We start from the raw sequence: 22312 nt of genomic DNA on the forward strand, positions 1-22312 counted from the left end.
ATTAGTCAATATATATGTTTGTACTGTCAATTACAACTTACAAAGATAACATAATTTTATTTTTTGAAATTGCTTTCTCTCTCTAACTCTTACTGCTCTCTCGTCTCTCTCCGCTTTTCATTTCTTGTTAGGGTTCATCCGAATTGATTCCTTGATTTCATCAATTTATTTTCCTCCACCATCTATTTCACTTTTGGATCCTATTATACGGGTAGAAATTAATGTCTCTACCTCATCTACCATTAAATATTTCCACATTTTTTTCGATCATATATTTTCTATGAAAATGATTACTTATTGTTTTATTTTAAAATGTCTTGAAATGCTTGATACTATACAATTATCATTTGGTTGGTTGTATTGACATAGTTAATTTTAATATAAAATAAAAAAATGTTGTTGCGTCATTAACATAGTGTTTGTTATCGGTATTAAATAACACTCTCATTAAGTAATGCGAAAATTTATGTATTATATATGAAGTAGAATACGAAATAATAATACATATATTAGTAACACATATTAAATTATTGAAAGATAGAAATAGGTGAAAAGAGAGACAAAAATATATACCTAACAAACTCTTCATTAATATTGACGGCATAAATAATTCATTTATTATATTCTCCGTGTAGTAGCACCTAAGGATGTGATATGGCGGTCGATAAAAAATAATGAGTTTTAATATTCAAAACACAGCCGTTGTTAAAAAAACTCCCCTTTGTTATAAAATAAAGACTTTAAAGTAAAGAAATCAAAGACAAGTAGAGGGAGAGGGATTTATTATTCAACTTCAAATTCATGTACACAATGAATTGAAATCTCCTCTATTTATAGAAGAAATGAAGTTGTTGTGTAAGCTGCTACGACAAGCTACTGTGTAAGCTGCTACGACAAGCTGTTGTGTAAGCTGCTACCGCAAGCTGCTACTACAAGCTGATGTGTAAGTTGCTTGTAAGGTGCTTGTAAGTTGCTTGTAAGCTGCTACTGCAAGCTGTTGTGTAAGCTTCTTGTAAGTTGCTTGTAAGCTGCTACTGTACCAGATATAGATAATCTTCTGCCGGGGGTAATATTTATTCATAACGAAGTACCAAAATGATAAGCTTCTTCGGGAAGCTTATTTACAACGGAGTACTAAATGAACATCCATAATATAATATATATGCATAACACTCCCCCTTGGATGTTCATTAAAAGATAATGTGTCTCATTAAAACCTTATTAGAAAAATCTCCGTGGAAAAAAAATTCTAGTGAAGCAAAAAGAGTACACATATTTAGTAATACGCATTGCTAGGTGCCTCATTAAAAACCTTATAAGGAAAACCCCGTGGGAAAAAACCTTAGCAAGGAAAAAGGAGTTCATCGCGTATTTTACTCCCCCTGATGAAAACCTTGTTTCAAATATTCGAGTCTCCGCATTCCAATCTTGTATACCATCTTCTCAAAAGTTGAATTTGTCAAGAATATTATTCACCACTATTTCAGATCGATTTAAATTAATCTCATCATACCAAGAAGTTGCTACAAGTCATTTCATTGAGTTGCTTGCAACTTGCCTGCATCAGCTGCTTGTAGAAAACTTCAATGAAGTGCTAAAATGGATAATCTTCTTCAGGAAGATTATCTACAGCGGAGTAATAAATGTGCATCCACAAAAATATTTTCAAAACACTCCTCCTTGGATGTTCATTATTATGTACCTCGTTAAAACCTTACTAAGAAAAACCCCGTGGAAAAAAATCCTAGACAAGAAAAAAAAGTACACTAATAATATACATTGCAAGTTGCCTCATTAAAAACCTTACCAGGAAAAATTCAGTGGGAAAAAATCCAAGCAAGGGGAAAAGAGTACAGTGCAGAGACTTGGGTATATCTGGACCAAGGAGTTCATCGTTCTCTTATGGAGGTAAGAATGGATCCTTAATCCGTGTAGGAGAAGAACTATATCTTGCTAGTAAATTAATAGAAAATGTTATGCCAGGCCTTGTAGCATTAGCAAGATACATTAATGCACCAATTGCACTGAGATAGGGTACTTCGGGACCAAAGAGTTCCTCATCTTCTTCTGGAGGTCGGAACAAATCCTTATCCACTTCAAGTGATCGAACAACCATTTTTGTACTCAATGGGTGCGTCTTGTCCATGTAAAAGCGTTTTAAGACCCTTTTTGCATAGGCAAATTGATGGATAAAGATCATGTCCGCTAAATATACAATTTGCAGATCAAGACAAAGTTTTGTCTCATCAAGATCTTTCATCTCAAATTCTTTCTTAAGATATTCAATTGTCTTTTGGAGCTCTTCTGGAGTTCCAACAAAACTTATGCCATCAACATAAACAACAAGTATATCAAATTCTGAATACATGGACAAATAACACCATATATGTAACTTTCTTTCAGCAAATATTCATTGAGGCGATAATACCACATACGCCTAGATTGCTTTAAACCGTACAAAGATCTTTGTAACCTGATTGAGTACATTTCCTGAGATTTTGAATATGCTTGAGGCATTTTAAATCATTCAGGGATCTTTATAGAGATTTAATCAAATGAGCCATATAGGTTATGACTCACATTTAAATAGCATGACATCTTCAGGTGTCTGGACTACTGGTTCGATCCTCACAATATTTCACAGTATTGTGCACTATATGATATCAAATATATCGTCGATGATCATTTTGTATCGGTTCACAAGCGACATAACTTGTTGAGATCTCATCACTTTCTTTATTTTCAGGTACCTGAACTTCTTCTGGCGTTTCATGAAATGTTATGTTGTGGGCTCTTCTAGAGCTCATTTCCTCCTCATTATGATCATTTTGATCATTAGCTCCTTATCACTTTTCAAGGATTGTTATCTTTGGAACCGATTGGTCTACTACGCTTCATGCGAATAGTAAACTCTATCCTTCAGGGACTTTAAATTTTAATAGGAACATTTACAGCTGAAATATGATATTTGATTTTGGATCAACAAATGCTTCTGGCATTTTACTTGAATTATCTTTTAAGTGAGGATCATATTAATGATAATTCGATTCATATATCATATTTTAGCTGTTTATTCCATCCCCCAAATGATAGAAAACTAACATATATTTTCAATCTTTTTTGGGAAACATATCTTTGTATATTGTGGTAGAGAAATTAACCATATACCACATATCAAGAGATAGTAAAAATATTTGGTTTCTGATCCTAAACCAATTGTGAGGGGAAGACTTATCATATATTGTTGGTCTGATGCATACAAGTGCTGCTATATGCAATTTAGAAAATCTTAGACAAACACACGAAGCTTTGTTCTCATAAGCAATGGTTTAGCCATTAATAGGAGGTATTCAATGCTAAACAAGCTTGGATATAAACCAACATTATCAAGATGAACTGTCTTGATTTCATAATCTGAAAGTTTTGCTCATAGTTGAGAAAAGCAATTTCAAATGTCAAACTGCAGGTTGACAATGAACACACATGTAACCATCTTATATATGCATCTATGAGTGGTTCACATGATAGGTGAATGAGCCCATATTCACCTTTATATATTCTAGAATTTAGGGGTTAGTCCCAACTTTAGCCGGTATAACTAATTTATTATGAGAACAAGCAGCACAAGAGAATTATTGAAGAATCTTCTGGTTCTTCAGTATATGCTTATCAGAATTCTCAAATAGTTCATTTAAAAAAATGGCAAAATGAAAATTTCAAGTTTATCATGGCATGTGCTATCTCTTAGTAAACTGCTGGTGTACTATGACATAAATTTTTGCATTAGTAAACTTCTGATTTACTGTGGCTACTTTTGTATTAGTAAACTTCTGGTTTACTATGATACATGATATAATACAAAATTGAAGAATAAGGCGGGTAACTTCTCGCATACATATTATTTTACCCCCTATGATTGTGGAAACATGAAGATTTTCAATCTTCCAATCATTTTTAGTCTCGGTATGATTGTCATTTGTATTAGTAAACTTCAGGTTTACTACAACATATGTTTTGACCATAGTCATATAATATGAATGAAATATTTGTATATAAGCTCTTCGAGAGACTTCATTTATTATCCACAGTCTAATATTTATCGGACACTACTGGTGTCATGTGTATTCTAGACAAACAGTTAGCTCTTCAGGAGTTGTTGATACATTTTGTACTATCAAATATTGCTCAGACACTTCTGGTATCCACCAACTTTGTGACAAATGTCTCCTTCAGGGAGAAATGCCATTAACATCTGAATATTTTATATCAAAGCGGTAACAACATAGTCATTATATCCTTCATGGAAAGATACACGAGTTGTTATTTCCTTCGGGAACTCGATAACTAACCATAACAAATTAATGTGGTTGTAGTAGAAAACATTCTACAGGAATGCTTTTGCCTTGGAATGATATTTAATAAATATTCCAAGATATTTTACGTACAACAGGTACGTGTGACAATGATCTTTATGCCACAGAAACAAGATTTATATCCTTTATTATTCTACCTCTTCAGGAGGTAAGTTGTGGTATTTCTTCACTCACTCCAAGTAATGAAAATGTGCTTCAAAAATAACTTTGAATAGCTTATTATTTTGTTTAAGCACAGAAAGACACAGTTTCATAATATTTTCCTGCTTCAGGAGAAAATTTCAATTGTGTTACTTCTTCAAGAGCAAATTTAAAATACGAAATATTGAGTATATATTCCCTCAAACATATTACCTCTTCTGGAGGTGACTTGTAATATATTCACATCAAAAGCGCGTTCATATTTACGAGCTTTATTAATATTGTCACATTCACTTCGGGGAATGAATTAATATATATCAAAAGTTCTCATCCTTCAGGGAACGGAACATAATTATTTGAATGTGAATTAATCACACCAAATTATGTGACGGCTTAGAACCTCTTTTAAGATATTGCTACTTCAGGAGCAAATCGAGGCATGTAAGTAATGTAGAGAAATTTTCTCTAATTTATCTTCAATTGTAACCATAGAAAGCCTAAATTATCACTTTTGGTGGTCATAGGCATATACCACTTCTGGTAGTTACCAAAATTTAGTTACAATGAGATATATGAAACATAACCACTTCTGGTATTTGTATATTACTTTCAAACTCTACCAGAGTTGCAAACAAACTTATTTTCTTTGCTCGCCTTTAGAATCAAGTTATAGGACTTCAATATAAGGTAAAAACCTTACCTGATAAGCATGAAATGCTTTTAAAGTGGTGCTTGTATTTTATACATGGTAGACGATGATGCTCATGAAATCATCGTAACCAAGAGCGTGACTTTAGTTGGAACACATATCTTCAACCGGGAGGGACGTTACTGCCAGCATCTCAACACCTCAGTTGGTTAGAACTTACTTAATTTTAAAGCTCTACCATTCACTTGAGATAGGAAAATCAAATTCGAAGTAAGTGCTCAAAATGACAGAGTCTTGTGCTGATAACGTGTTATAAAATAAAGACTTTAAAGTAAAGAAATCAAAGACAAGTAGAGAAAGATATTTATTATTCAACTTCAAATTCATGTACATAATGAACTGAAATATCCTCTATTTACAGAAGAAAGGAGGTTGGTGTGTAAGCTGCTACTGGAACCTGCTGTGTAAGCTGCTACGGCAAGCTGCTGTGTAAGCTTCTTGTAAGTTGCTTGTAAGCTGCTACTGTATCATATATAAATAATCTTCTGTCGGGGTAATATTTATCCATAACGGAGTACCGAAATGAAGCTTATTTACAACGGTACTAAATGAATATCCATAATATAATATATATTTATAACACCCTTCAGTAACCTCATCAATTATTATTATTATTTGAGATTTTATTTCATTATAATTCGACCCATCTGTTGACGAAAAAGGGGAGGGAAAAGAAAAGGAAGAAAAACCTCAGCTCCATCCCCGTCTTCACTAAGCTCTGCGAGTCAGTGTAGAAGCAAAGAGAAGCAGAGAGCGACGGCGCTATGGGAACGTCGGTTCAGGTGACGCCACTCTGTGGAGTGTATAACGAGAACCCTCTCTCTTACCTCGTCTCTATCGACGGCTTCAATTTCCTCATCGATTGTGGTTGGAATGACCAATTTGATACTTCTCTTCTTCAGCCCCTTTCCAGGTCAACAAACAACTCAATTTCACTTCAATGCATATAATATTCCTATTTCTCAGAGCAAAACAAATATTACAATGTAGGATTTAACAACAGATAGCTAACTATTGCATGAAATTTCTTTATCTATTTACTGTCTTTTGAATTTCTCTGTGCTGAATAATATATTGTTAATATACAGGGTGGCTTCAAGTGTGGATGCTGTATTGCTATCACACCCTGATACATTTCATCTTGGTGCTTTGCCCTATGCTGTGAAACAACTTGGTCTTTCCGCTCCTATTTATGCTACAGAACCAGTGTACAGACTAGGGTTACTAACTATGTACGATCAGTATCTCTCACGGAAGGTGAACCTTTTACTCTAGCGTTATCCATGAATTATCGAATGCACTTGTCTATTTTAGTTTATAAGCTTTATAATCAAGCATTTCACATGTATATTAAGTGACCGTCCTTAACATTGATGTCGTGTTTAATTTTTTGTGCTTTGCAATGAATTATGTTGAGCTATAGATTCCAATGTGCTTAATGATTTATGTATTCCCTAAGGGAGAGAGTTTATCTGAGGCAATACACAAGTTTACTAGCCAGAGTTTGAGGCTTCTGTTTGTATGTTTCAAACTGTCTTCATTAGAAAAGGAAAATAAAACTTTCGACTGTTACAACATGTATTATAGGGATCATTATCTCTATAATCCTTCTGTATTTTGTTGACAAACTGATTAATTAGGTCTTGGTCTCCTTAATTATTTGCATAGTAAACGACGAATGCAGACTACTGATTCAGTTGCTGTCTACTTGGTAGTTAAGGTGTCAGTGATGCTAACCAACCCTTTCAAATTTTAGAGAAGAACAATGGAAATAAAGTTGGCAAAAAGTGAGTCACCATTATCAGACCCGTATGTACCAACTCGAATGTTACTTAAGCTTTCTTCTTCTACTAATAGGGTTCAAAACTTTTTAAAGAAAAATAAAGAGAAATAGAAGTACCTATAGAACAATATTTGGCAGCTGCTAAGAATAGTATTGTCCAATATCTGACGGAATCATTTGTGTTTGTTGTTTATGAGTGTGTAATCGTATAGAAGTCCATTGACATTCTCTTCTCGTGCAGCAAGTTTCAGAGTTTGATCTATTCACTTTGGATGACATTGATTCTGCATTCCAAAATGTGACCAGATTAACCTACTCTCAAAATCATTACATGTCTGGTAGGTTTCTTTTTTGTTTAGTATGTTACTCCACCTTTTTGAGTTCACTCCATGTCCGTTTATGGTCTCTTAATATCATGTATAATCTAGTACTTCATATTGTCAAGGAGATAAAGTTGCCCATGACGTTGATGAGTGGTCGTTAAGAGCTAGATTGGTTGCAAGTCCTGACTACAACTGAATTTGAAGAACTTAAATCTATTAATGACTCCGGAAATGCTGTTATATTGTAGGAAAAGGAGAAGGGATTGTTATTGCTCCACTGGTAGCTGGTCATCTGTTGGGAGGTACTACATGGAAGATAACAAAAGATGGGGAGGATGTCATATACGCTGTTGACTTCAATCACCGTAAAGAAAGGTAAACTTAGAACAGTCTTATTATCCGGCTAAATTGGATTCTACTCAACTTGATCCTAATATTATAATTACTCTTTTCTCCCTTCCAGACATCTGAATGGAACTGTTTTAGAGTCTTTTGTCCGTCCAGCTGTTCTAATAACGGATGCCTTTAATGCTTTAAACAATCAACCCTCTAGGCGCCAAAGGGACCAAGAGTTTCTAGGTAATTGTTGTTCCTTTTTTATTGTGAAGAACTTTTTGGATCTCATAATGGCTTGTCATACGGACTTCGTTGGTTTAGGCCTTTAGGGGAAGTCACAGATACACACAATATATTTTAAAATTTTTTAGTTATTAACTTGCACATCCAGAGGACTTCCGGATTGTGATTTGGTCTTCCCTTATCCTCATTCAAAAGAAAAAGATCGCCACTTTTCGGTTTGAGGAGCTTTTTTGGATCTGAGAAGGGCTTGTCCGACACATTTTTATAATTTTACAGTTATTAATTTGCATATTTAGAGGACTTTCAAAAGGTCGTTTGATCTTCCCTATCCCCATTCAATAGAAAAAAGATCGTTGGATCTTCTCTTCCATGCTGTAAGTGATAATTTCTCAGTTCTTGTCTATGTGTTTTTCTTTTTCCTGTAGATGCCATAGAGAAAACTGTAAATGTTGGGGGAAATGTATTACTTCCTGTTGATACTGCTGGTAGAGTTTTGGAGCTCATCTTGACGTTGGAACAGGTGCAGGAACGAGAATGTCTCATTTTTTTGTCTGCAACTTATTAACTAGTTAGTCTCATGGCTGGTTTTGGTGAGAATTGCAGCACTGGACGCAAAAGCAGTTGTCGACTCCCATCTTCTTCCTCTCATATGTAGCATCAAGTACTGTTGACTATGCGAAGAGTTTCCTTGAGTGGATGAGCGATTCAATTGCAAAATCTTTTGAGCACACTCGGGACAATGCTTTTTTATTAAGGTAAGGATGATACACTTCAAATGTTTTCATTATTGGAGATTTATTAAAAAATGTTGTCATTCTTGGAGAGATATTTAACTAATGAATTGTTTTGCTTCAATGATGATTCTTTGAGGCTATTGAACTGTGGGGGTCGGGTTTACTTATTTACTTTAAGTTGTCCATTATTTTTGGAGGTTACTGAACCCAAAGGGTAAGATTTCCTTTAAGGAGGTTAGCAGATAACTTGTGACAGCCTGTGCTTTAACAGCCTCAGCTTTCAAGCTAATCATACCATTGTTATAGGCTAAGATCAACTGAAATTCATTGGATCACCTTTCTGTCAAATTACAAAGAAAGCCTACATAAGGGAAGTTAATGCAAGAGATAAAATGAATCTAGTACCCTCCTAAGTTTGTTTTTTATTTTTTTATTTTGTCCTTTTGTCTCTGGGTATTTTTTCCAAATATTGTATCTACTTCTTGGGAAATCAGGATGAAGGTTTTGAATCATCCGATAGACGGGGTAAATGACTTGGAAGTTGAATGTCTAGTTGTGTCAGATCAACCCTACTAAGGTTGAAGACGTCCTCTTTCTTTAGTTTCTTATTCTTCTTTTCTTTGTTCGAGTGGCTTTACAAATCTGGATAACATATTCCATTTTGGAAGGTGAATGTGGCATCATATTTACCTTTTACTGATTGTCTTGCTGTCACTTATGGAATTATAGCAAAGGTTTTTTGTTACTTCAAAAACTCAAGTGGTGATCCTTTGAATATTGCTCAACAGGATGGAAAGTAGTGCAATAAACTCAAAGTATTGTTGTCACCTTTTTTCTTTTGCTACCTTCAAGTGGCAAATACTCTCACTTGTATTTGTAATAGTCAGCATGATTAATATTACTTAAATTTTCCTATATTCCAGCAGTTATAATCTTATTAGAAATATAATGGAGCGTTTATACAATATATACAGGAAAATTAAGCTCGTGATTAACAAGAGTGGTCTTGAAGAAGTTCCTGGGCCAAAGGTTCATTTCACTGCTTCTTTTGGTAAAAGAGGACTCGTCTTTATGTTTTCTCAGTTGATCTGTATACAATGTATAGGTTGTTATGGCTTCCATGGCCAGTTTAGAAGCTGGATATTCGCATGACATCTTTGTTGAATGGGCAGCTGATCCAAAGAATCTTGTTTTGTTCACTGAAAGAGGGCAGGTGTGCTTGTACTCAGATTAATTAATCCTTTTTCAAAATTTGGATTATGACCAGCATTTTTTAATGCTAACTTATAGTAAGACATATCAGTTTCACCCCTTCTGAGGTCCAAGGGATACTCGTCTGTTAGAATATCTCTATAACTTACTTGTAAGATGCATGTGTAATTTTGCAGCTCCAGTATCTATACTTCTTGAGTGAATTTCTTCTTGCCACGTTTTTTGAATAGTAATAATATATTTCGTTAATGGCAGCTCATTTTCATTGTTGGAAATTGGTTTCACCGTTCTTTGCTTTGCAGGAAAGCTGCCAGTTTCACTGATAAACATTTTAATAATATTTATTCAAAATTTCGTATTTTGAGGAAATTGATCTTGTTTCTGTTTGTATCTTCAATTACATATGCTTATACTGATGCCTTCAACTTGAATATAGTTTGGCACATTGGCACGCATTCTTCAGTCAAATCCACCTCCTAAAGCTGTTAAAGTTACTATGTCAAGGAGAATTCCCTTGGTTGATGAGGAGTTAGCCGCTTATGAGGAGGAGCAAAACAGGATAAAAAGGGAAGAAGCTCTCAAAGCTACTCTTATTAAAGAGGAGGAATCAAAAGCGCCTATTGGGGCCGAAGTCATCACTGGTGACCCAATGGTCATTGATGCCAATGTCACACATGCTTCCTCCAATGGTATAGTGCAATCTTCTGATATGTGAATGAAAACACTTTGCATCTGGTACCTGTGCACTTTGACTCATCATATTTGAGAGGATGTTGAACCTTTAAATTGTATGTTTTTTTCTTTGAGATCTGTCAGAATCCCACATCGGGTGGGTATGGGTTCTTTGGTCCCTTCATATGATCTTGAGCAATCATCACCTTATAAGCTAGCTTTTAGGGTTAAGTTAGGCCCAAGGTCCATTTCTTTATCCTGGTATCAGAGCCAAGCCCATCCCAATCCATTGTTTACCTGATGTTGAGCCCCCATCTTATGTTTTCCACACTCCAAATGTCCAGTCCTTGGTGTCTGGTCAGAGTCCCACATCGGGTTCTCACCCCATAAGCTAGCTTTTGGGATTGAGTTAAGCCCAATGTCCTTTTTTTGTTGGTAAAATAATAAAATTCATTAAAACAAGGGAAAAAATCACCCGTATATAAGAAGTATGCCAAAGAGTAGAAAACCTTCCAAAACACCCAAGGTCCATTTCCTTATCAAGATCCATCTTTGAAACTTTGGAACATTTCTCATCCCCCACAAAAACATGAAGTAGAAAGGCTGAATGCATCACTGGATTTCCATTCCCTTATTCTTTTTTATTAGACAATCCTATCACTAATAGATGTGAACATTACTTTCCTTCAGGTGTCTCTCTACAAATTGCTTATCCTAGAGTTTGGTTCCCTCTCCGCCCTCTTTCTGTATACGTCTTCTGAATTCCTTCTGTGTAGTCCTCTTTTCTCCTACTTTATTGAACCTGCTTCTATGCCAGATCTTCACTATTCGTCCGCCTCCTCTATCTGAATGCTCTTCTGAACCTTGACTCTCCCTGCCCCTATCACTTTGGTCTGGAGAACTCCTGATGGTGTATGTGGGTAAACAAAATATTTGTGGCTGATTTCTGCTGGTTTCGGGTATAATTTTCAGATCTGGCAGTATATTGCCGGTTGAGATTTACCAAAATTTATTTTGATCGGATCTGGGTTAAACCAACAAATTTAAAATGTTGAAGGGATATTCATGAAATTAGTCGTCTGCTGGTGGTCAGATAAGGAAGTTGTTGTCTTGTTGAAAAGTGAGGGCATAATCACACTAGTGGGCTTTAATATGCATGCTAAAGAAATAACAGACACACTGAGCTCTAAATTTTTTTTTTTTTTTGAGAAAGAACTGAGCTCTAACTTTATTTTGAAGAGAATATATATCTACTTTTTGGAAGTAAAGAAAATTGGCAACCCCACTATGAACAAGGATGCAGACAAAATATCTATAGCACCCATGCACATACTTTCCTTTTTTTTTTCTTTAGAACTTTGATATTTAAGTTAAACATAGGTCTTATCATGTTTACAGCTGCTGGTCCATACAGTGGTGCTTTCAAGGATGTCTTGATTGATGGATTTGTTCCACCTTCATCTAGCGTAGCTCCAATGTTCCCTTTCTATGATAACACCTCCGAGTGGGATGACTTTGGTGAAGTCATCAATCCAGATGATTATGTGATCAAAGATGACAACATGGAGCAGTCGTCAATGCATGTGAGTTAAAGTTGGTCAATTGTGCCTTCAGTTGAGCAGTGTCATGGTTATTTTCTTGTTTAGAAATCAACTTGTATGTTGTTTGTCCAATGCAGAAAATCTTTCTGGTCTCATCTGAGTCAAGAAGATTGAACTCTGAATCATTTTGCTAATGATTGTTCAAATGTAACCATACATCATCAGAGCATCTGATAGATTTTAGTGGCAGCTCGAGTACTTTCTGAACTAAAGTTTCTCATGTTCCTGAACTGTTTATATCGTAGCCCATGTAGGGTGAAACAATAATTTCTCTTGGGCTTAAAATCAATTTTGGGGTTAACAGCATCACCTGTGGTCTTAAACACGCCTGTAATTTTGTAAGGGAAGAAATGGCGATTTGCCTGTGAATCATGTATTATGATACTTGGAGTTGGAGTTTGTAGTAAATAATTTTACAGGTAAACATTATAGCTCTTGCATACATATGACTCTTTTTAAAAGTTTACAGTTCTTCAAGACTTTATATCATGGATATTGTACATCCATGGTAGACAGGAAACATGTCTTCTCACATTTGGCGAGTTCAAAGTTTTTCCTACTGTTTGACTCAGAACAAATGGCTATCTCTGGTGTATCATTTATGTCTTGTGATAAGCAGAGAAAATACTAGGAAGAAATGAAAGACAGACACTAGGAACTAGATCTAGCATTACTTTCTGCGTTGTATAGAAGAATGAAGGTCTCTTCCTTGGTTAAAGTTTACTAGCATTAGCTGACACCTCAAGAATTAATGAACATGTTATTTATTAGATGGTAAAATTTCATCTCTAGGAAATTACAAGTATCCTGCTGTTAACTTTTTTCAACCATTCAATTAGCTACAGTTTTGTGGCGAATTGTACGTTTCCCGACCTTGTTGGATAATTATTTACTGTCTTTCTAATCTTATTCTAGGTTGATGGAGATCTAAATGGAAACCTTGATGAAGGATCAGCAAATCTAATCCTTGATTCAACGCCCTCAAAAGTTGTATCGTCAGAGTTAACGGTAAGTCTCAGTTTGCTTCTTGATTTCTTTTGATACTCTAGGTAAAGCTGAATTTGCTTGAAACCACTTCAATAAATGAGAATGTAGAATCTTAGTTACAATGCAGTGATCAAATTGTCTCTTCAAAATGAGCAAGTGAAAATAGAATTGGTCAATCCAACTTTTGTATCGTGGTACTATAGGCCTGTCATTTTTACTTTTACTAGTCTCCGGATACCCGCGTTGTGCGTGTACCCTATATAGATGAGAATAACTTTTTTGAAAAAAAATGACATTCAAAGCATGCGTTTGAGTCACAAAATAAATATTAAGTAAAAATTCAAGTTCCTGAAATTGATAAATATTGATCAGAAAATTGACACATATTATATTCATTTATTTTTGACCTTATGTAAAAATATTTATTTAAGTTACAAATTAAAGTCAAGGTATACAAAATCTTATTATGAGTAATTTGAAATTAGATATCTTATGAATATTGCTTTGTTTTGATCGCCATATATAATGTGATTCGTCATGGTTAGATATATAAGAACCAGTAAAGATTGGCAAATTAAGTTATTTAGTTAGGTATTACTTATCTATACTATATTAAAAGCACGAAGACCATTAGCAAAATGTCGTTCGCCTTTTTTACCCTTTTAAAATAATGTTCACACTAGACAAAATAGTCTTTCCATTATTTTCCTAATATTTAGAAATATTATTTAATTATTTTCCTATATTTAGGAATAAAGATTTAATTAGTTTCCTACTATTTAGGAATAGTCATTTAATTAATTCCCTATTATTTAGGAGTAATCATTTAATTATTTCCTAATATTTATAACTTTTATGTTTTAATACACTATGAAAGTTTTGTTCATGTTCAAGTTCATTCATACGTTGGAGTATCAAATTTCTCTTTTTAGGTTTAGAAGGGTCTTTTTTAGTTAATAAAATTTTGACATATTATTCACACGCAGCTCAATTTGACATATTATTCAAATTTCAAGTTCATTCATACGTTGTACTCCTTTTAGGTTTAGAAAAAAACAAAACACTTTGAACTTCTTTTTGATTTAGGAGTATTTATTTTTTGATAATATTTTCTTTGTCTATTTGAATTATACACAATTAAACCTTATTTGAATTATATAAGCGACTACTTCTATTAAAGAAACAACGATTTCATATTTTATTATCAAAACTTTGTGTTGTTCGGGTATTGAGCAAAAAGATTTGTATTAGTAGTTGAATTTTGAATTTACGTATTTGTATTAGTAGTTGAATTTATTCACAAGCTAATTTGAATTTTGCATTCACGTATATTATTTTTAAAAGTTTGTTCTTATTAATACGAGGGTCATGCGCTATATTAAAAACATGAAACCCCTTAGCAAAATATTGTTCGCCTTTTTTATCTTTTAAAAATAAGAGGGTGTTTGGTTAAGCTTATAAGCTGGTCAAAATGACTTATAAGCACTTTTTGGCTTATCTACGCGTTTGGTAAAATTAAAAGTGCTTATAAGTTAAGTGCTTATAAGCCAAAAATAAATCAAAAGCCATAAGTTGGTCTCCCCCAACTTATCAAATTTCAGCTTATAAGCACTTTAAGTTTGACCAAAATATTTACTATTCTATCCCTAAAATACTTCTTTTTAAAACAACACTCTTCGTATACCCAGTTCTTTAGGTGCATATTATTAATTTCAGCACTTTTATACAAACACATAACTGCTTATTTTTTAAATAAGTTTCAGCACTTAAAAAGTGATTTTCAGCACCTAATGCTTATCAACTACTCTAAATCAGCTAAGCCAAACAGGCTCTAAGTTTCATACTAGACAAATTAGTCATTTAATGCTTTCCTAATATTTAGGAGTAATTTTTTCCTTATTTTAACTACTTTGTAAGAATTTCTATATAAGATTTTAAAAGTTTAGTATTTTACCTAATTTTTTTTCTTATTTGGACTTTGTAATATAAATATAATATTTTTTGAAAATTTAGATGGGAGAGCATTCTCGCCTATATTCCTCAATGAAGTATCTATTTTTTTAAATAACTCTTATGTAGTTATTTTTAATTTTGAAGCTTAATTTGTTAGATTTTAGTGTTCCCTAATAAGGATGCAATATCAAGAAAATAAAAGACTATGAAAAATAGGCAAAGTTGTTTCTGACAAGAAAAATGCCACAAAAAATGATTCTTCGGCCTTTTGTCATTATATTTTAAATTTTTAACCACATAAGAACAATTTTTTCCCTCTATTTTTCTTTCATATAACCTATTCACGGTTAGTAAAACTCAATTTACAAGTGTTTTTGAAAAATTTGATTGATATTTACTCATAACTATTCTTGAAATTTGATTCCGTAAGTGTTTCGACAATATTTTTTAGATAATATCTATTATTAGGTTTACAAATTGGAGTTATTTTCATAAAATTAATTTTGTAAGTGTTTCTTTAAATTGAAAGGTTAACTGATAATTTATATTTTTTCTTGCTTGGATTTTTGAAGACACTGTACCTCTTTCATCTTTATTTCATTACTCAAATAATTTATAATAAAATATTTATGTAATTTTTACTATTTTATACTTATTGAGATAGGATACACGCGCAACGCGCGTATACTTAGACTAGTAATTGCAATTCTTTGGACGTCCTAGAAATAAAATAATGCACTGGAATTCTCGAAAAAGGTTTATATAAACTTTTATTTGATTTTAAAGTCCAAAATCTTAGGACTTCTTATACATTAATGATTTAATAAGCAAAATTTTTAGTTGATCTCAAAGTCCTAAATATTAGGAAAGTAACTTAATTTACAATCTTATCCAATGTCAGATCTATTTTTAAAGGGTAAAAAAGGCGAATGATATTTTGCTAAGGGGCTTCGTGCTTTTAATAGAATATAGATTTATCAAATTCAACCACTTTAATGTACGCCATCAGAATGCAGAATTCTTAGTAACAATGTAGTGACTGAGTAGTTCTTTCGAAATGAGAAAGTGAAATATTGTAGAGCAATCAAAATATTGTATCATGCTAGCTTAGGCCTGTTATAATTTTTCTTAAAATTTCTTTCTTATCAAAGTTTCATGCACTTGCTACTTCCGTCAGTATTGCACTTTTCAGAAACTATTTCAGGGCTGTGATAGTTTTGAGATGAGAAGCAAAAGATGATGCTATTTCTGGAATATCTTATCGAGCAATTAGTTAATCCGGCCGCCCCAATTTTTTGGGCTCTATTACTATTTGGATAATCAAAAGTTTTCTTTTTAACTAAGATTTTTTAAATGTTTTTAAATTTTTTATCACGCGCCTATGTATATAGCTTTGGAAAATCTATATAGGATGACCTTGTCCATCCGCAAATAATGAGAAAGTTGGAAAATCACACCCAACTTTTGACACAGGAGGTCTCCTCTTCCGTTCCGCTTTCTTCTGCTCACCGAATCAAAACTCCATTTCAAAACTTAGAAAAAATTGTGATTGATGGTACTTTTATGCAGACACATGTAAAGTGTATTGCAAAGCATTTGAGAAACCTATATCCAAATTCACTTTAGATAAGTTGAGATGGGGAGCCTTGGAGCAACGGTAAAGTTGTTTCCGTGTGACCTATAGGTTACGAGTTCGAGCTGTCGAAGCAACCACTAATGCTTGCATTAGGGTAGGCTGTCTACATCACACCCCCTGTGGTGTGGCTCTTCCCGGACCCTGCGTGAATGCTCCAATCGGGTTGTCCTTTTTACTCTAGATAGGTTGACCCTCATACTTTAACCCTAGCATTCTTTTTGATGATTGGGACAGAGGGAGTATATGATTAGATCCTAGCTGGAAGTAACTTACAGTCGATGCATCTTCAAACTGTCTCTATCTGAATTCACTCTTTCTTTACAAAGTTGGCTCTTAAAAATGTTGCTTCAATTGTTAAACTCCGGAAATGTTGAATGTCACTTAAGTTTTGACATGTGTTCCTGATCTTCTGAAACTCTAGTTTTAGTGATCCATGTTTTGTGATTTCACAAATATACAGATTCAATCATTAGCCTTAGAAAAGGGTAACAAGTTGTAGTGTACTGTGATCTGGAAAGTTGGATGGTTTGCTGCTAACCTTTAGTTCTTTTTTTCTAATTGCACTTGCTCACCAGCAAACATACAACATTTTAATATGCTCAGTATTCTGATTAGCATCCTGATAGTATGTTTTGCTCCAATTTCCATCCTCCCCTTTTCCCCTCTCGCAGGTACAAGTCAAGTGTTCCTTATTATACGTGGATTTTGAAGGTCGTTCAGATGGCCGCTCAATCAAATCAATTCTTGCTCATGTTGCGCCCTTAAAGCTTGTATGGACGTCCTTTCTATAACTGATAATGTAGATTTCCTTAAGATAAGAGAAAATCACATTTTTTCTTTCATGCACTTCTACCATCTTTTCAAAAGTTGCTAGTATCAGTAATAACACAATTGTTCTCGTGTGTTTTATGACGTGTCTTCTATGTTCTGTGTTTTTTTTGTGTTTAAATTTTCATTTATGACATATATTCACACGCTTCCACAATGTTCTCATTCAAAGAACAACATATATTCCTCATGCATGCATGGAATATATTCTTGGCACAGTTGGATCATAGGCTTTCTTCTACCATGAAGAAATAATCTCCAGTAAAGTGATCTGAAATATTTTGGTCATTTAATGGCTTTTCTTGAAATAATAGGATATAACATCTTTAAACCTGTCGGACAAGAGGATGTCGTGCTTTTAGTAAAACTGGAGGGTTTTGTTCTTCTGATCTAACTGCTAGTTCTCTGCTGTATAGCTTCATCCTAAATTGTAAAAGAATTTCTTAGCCAAAAGACTTGTGGAACTCTTAACACATTTGAACAGATGGTTTTGTTGGAAACACTATTAAACTACTGCAGAAGAAAATTATCTTTTTCTCCTTCTACCTCTGCTGCCCCACCTTAAGAGAAAAAAGAGAAGCATTTGTATCCTATGTAATCAGAATCTGGTGAATCATCTGACCTTGCTTGCCTTTTCTCTATCTGGCGAGGAAAGTGGAAAGCCAAAAGAAAGAAAACCTGTAGGTCACATATATTAAGCTTTCAGTATATATGACCGAACTATTTTCGTTTTCCCATAGAAGATGTATTTCACTGATTCTATATCATGTTCTTATATTTTATAACTTCATTTCACAAGATGAAAACTGCTAGCTTGGTATCGATTTCTACTTCAATGCTACTGGTAGCTTTTTACTAACGGAATCAAAGGATATTTTTTTTACCGATTCTGTATTGCAAACAAGTTGAGTCAAAGATTTTGAAAATCTCACATAATATATTTGAATATCCTATGAAGACTTTATTTAGCTTTTTTCTCTTGTAAAGCTGAAACATTGACTGATGTTGGTTATCCTTAGTCTGAAACTTACTTGACATGAGGGTTACAGGCTTACAATTTTGGAACCAATAATAATAGGGTTTGCAGGAGCTAGTTGAACTCATCCCATCCTGCATATGAAAAAAAAGAATATAGGAAGGAAAAAAGTGATGCATCAAGATTTGATAAAGGGCCTATTAGTATGGTTCATTAATGTACGTCTAGATTAATGAGTCTGTATTCTAAAATATCAATGTCAGTTAGTTTATTTATGTCTTTATTTTTGATAACCGAGATATCCCCAAGGGTTGGTGGCGCAAGCTTTGAAACTCGATGGATACGGGGCCCACACCTCTACCCTTCTCCACTTAAATACCAGACTTTTGTCTAGGGGAGGGTTCGAATCCGTGGTGTGCGTCTAACCTACACATCACGTGCTGCTCTTACCACTAGACCGAAGCTCCTGGGGATTAAAGATCAGTTAGTTTATGTTGTCCACAACTTCTCCTGGATCACAATTTCCTAACTGAAGTTGGTAATTTTGTATTAGAAGTTCAATAGCACAAAAATGGCCATTTGGATTGATTGGATCTTCATGTCTACATCTTTTTGCTTTTGATGCACTTATTGGATGTTCATTAACTTAACTTTGTGCCCTTTTCCCTATAAATACTATCCCTGTTCTACTTCTCTTCTTCTTCAATTATTTGAAACCATTAGTTCTTGCAGTTTCGACTGTTTGACATGCTATAATAGCTGTTCTGTTTTATAGGTGTTGGTGCATGGATCAGCTGAAGCCACTGAGCATCTGAAGCAACATTGTCTGAAACAAGTTTGTCCGCATGTTTACGCTCCCCAGTTAGAAGAAACAATTGATGTCACTTCAGATTTGTGTGCTTATAAGGTTAGTCTACTTTCTTTATTGTGGTTTATACCTTTGTTAAAAAACACACCAGTATTAACATCCCGGTTCTATGTTTGTTTCCTTGATAGGTCCAACTTTCTGAGAAGCTAATGAGCAAAGTGCTCTTTAAGAAGGTAAGCTGGATATGGTATGGCTATGACATCAACAAATGACTTTCTTCAGGAATTTTGCCCCCTTATGTATTCTAAGAACTATTTTTACGCATTTATGGAAGCAGGTGAAGTTAGTAAGTAAATTATGCACATCCAATTTAAAAAAGTTAACCTATGTACACTTGCTGAAGTTATATCAAGGTTCTCTTTCTCAAAAGTTTTCTGCACTAGCAATTTTGTAGCCATCCTTCTGTTCTGAAATGTTGGGGCTCTGTACACTCCATAAACTAGAAGGGTATAAAGATTTCAAGCGTTTGTGCTAAAAGTTCTGGTATATTCGACCTTCTGCCCCATATGCTGTGGCAGAGACCAATTTTACTTTGATCATATTGTGGTCCGAGTCTTCCTCTCTCCTTGGTTAATTGTGTTAACATTTGTAATAGCTTGGAGACCATGAAATAGCATGGGTTGATGCTGAAGTGGGGAAGACAGAAAATGGCATGATCTCTTTACTTCCTTTCTCGGGACCCGCTCCCCCGCATAAAACAGTTCTCGTCGGAGATATAAAAATGTCCGATTTCAAGCAGTTTCTCGCCAGCAAGGGCGTCCAGGTCCTTTTGTTTTTCTTTTGTCTTCTCTTTTGTGTTTATCTTTTCTACTAATTATGTTTTGGCTTTTGCTTAGCAAATTGTTAAGACCAACAAATTTCATTTTTCAGGTAGAATTTGCTGGTGGTGCTTTACGTTGTGGGGAGTATGTGACCATTCGCAAAGTTGGAGATGCTAGTCAAAAGGTGGTAACTTTTGATAATACCTCAAAATCTTTTTCATATTACTAGCAAATTTAAGCATTTCAGAGCCTTTTCTTTGACTTCCTTTATTGAAACTTCTGTTTGGGAAATTTATTTTAGGTTGGAGGTGCTGCTATTCAGCAGATCGTGCTTGAAGGTCCATTATCTGAAGAGTACTATAAAATTCGAGAATACCTATATTCACATTTTTATTCCCTCTAATGTCAAGAGCAGAGTAACTTGTCTTGTATTTGTACCCGGGTGCGGAGGCAGAGGGATGCAAGGGGTTCAATTGAACCTCCTTTGTCGGAAAACTATGTAAATAGTGCAAAAATTGGAATTTTTTTGCTTATTTATTAGTTGTTGAATTCCCTTGGCATAAGATTTTTTTTCTGTTTAAATCCCCTTGTTTGGATTCCTGGCTCCGCCTCTGTTAATTGTACTTTGTATCCATAGTGCAGTTTTGCTGTTCCTGTTTTTGCCTCTTTTCCTTCTCATGGACGTGGCTGTTTTCCTAGTAGTTTGTAAATATCTTCTCTTTGGTTACGGAAAGTTCAATCGTCAGTATTTCCTGCAGAGTGGAGACCGTTTGACTGTTGAATTTGCGCCAATGGCAGTTCCGAACGAAAATTAAGAATATACTCACTGCTTGGTAAATGAAGAATCACGAATCCTGACGTATTAGAGTAGAAAAAACTGAGCTGAATTTAGAAGTTTCGACCAAGCTATTGACAGAAAAAAGAGAGGACCAATTATAACTTAGCGTACATCTCTAATTGAATGTTTTGTTGTCAATTAATTGTCCCCTTTTATCTTTTAAGTCTGGGGGAAGCATACATGTTTCTTAAATAGGGTTTTGGTTTAACTTTTCCCGTGCAAGTTTCAACAGGATTTTTATTTATCAAATTGAAAGATGACCAAATTAGAAAGGGAGTATTGGATAACGGTAAAGTTGTTTCCGTGCGACTTATAGGTCAGGGGTTTAAGCTATGGAATTAGCTATTAATGCTTGGGTTGTCTACATGACACCTTTTCAAGTGTTGTTCTTCCTCGGATCCTGAATGCTTTTTACATCGGGCTGCTTTTTGAAAAATGACCAAATTAATGCTGCTATTAGATGTTGGCGCACTTTACATGAGATGTAAGTATTCGTACGCTGAACCAAGCGTTAGGTAAGATCGGGCAGCAAATAAATGAGTAAGCCGAATTTGATTAGACATATAGTAATACTTAATACCCGCAGTTTTATTTGATTTTAGGGAAAGGATGAACAATTATAGGACCATCCGAATATTAAATTTCAGATATTATAGATCCAAATTAGTTCGCAGGTTCACTTCTTTCTAATGGAAATACCCAATTTCTGTTGCCTTTTATCCTACCCTCCACGCCTCTCTCATTCCATTGTCTTAACTTTTATTTTTGTTATTTTGCTTTTACTTTGTATGGTTCTTTTAGTAGCTTGATATGTTCTACTATGTTTTAAAAAAATCTTAATCAAAATTGTTATTTTCTTACGTCTATCTCATCAACAAAACAAAGGATAAAAATCCATCAAATCCCATCCAAAACAAGATTAAAATTCATCTTTAACTTAAACTAATTAAAATTAATATGCAGTTTGCTGATTTAGTCTTCTGGTCAACCGCCTCAATTACTTAATGTATGGTAATTCTACTCATAGTACGAATTTCGCCTTTACCGTATTAAGATATTCCATATTTTTTGATTTATGTGATATTATTTTTTACTACTAATCTGTTTAAAAAAGAATGAGACATTTCTTATTAATCGTGTTATGATATATTCTTAATACCATAATTAAATTAAAAAAAATCGAATCAAATTATGTCGATGGATGGAGTACTATATATATATATATATATATATATATATATAATTTCAGGATTAATAATGCATTTGCAGAAAAAGTGTATCTGTCGTATATCTGGTAACGGGTAATTCAGTTGGTCTTTGACAGCTTATATAGCTGTA

The 22312-nt window shown here is 34.1% G+C and overlaps 1 protein-coding gene across 1 annotated transcript; it reads left to right on the top strand.

Moving 5' to 3' along the window:
* The first annotated feature begins 5863 nt into the window (after window positions 1-5863).
* On the top strand, window positions 5864-20790 carry LOC104236875 (cleavage and polyadenylation specificity factor subunit 2). Its single transcript, XM_009790914.2, has 18 exons — window positions 5864-6136; window positions 6312-6480; window positions 7248-7344; window positions 7578-7704; window positions 7793-7908; window positions 8334-8428; window positions 8512-8663; window positions 9617-9671; window positions 9748-9855; window positions 10291-10543; window positions 11925-12109; window positions 13043-13135; window positions 17375-17473; window positions 19283-19414; window positions 19504-19548; window positions 19971-20138; window positions 20246-20320; window positions 20438-20790. The coding sequence occupies exons 1-18, from the start codon at window positions 5988-5990 to the stop codon at window positions 20537-20539; spliced, it is 2220 nt and encodes a 739-aa protein (XP_009789216.1). The 5' UTR covers window positions 5864-5987; the 3' UTR covers window positions 20540-20790.
* Window positions 20791-22312: the final 1522 nt, after the last annotated feature.

This window comes from Nicotiana sylvestris, chromosome 3 (genome assembly GCF_000393655.2).
Source record: "Nicotiana sylvestris chromosome 3, ASM39365v2, whole genome shotgun sequence".
Classification (NCBI taxonomy): Eukaryota; Viridiplantae; Streptophyta; class Magnoliopsida; order Solanales; family Solanaceae; genus Nicotiana; species Nicotiana sylvestris.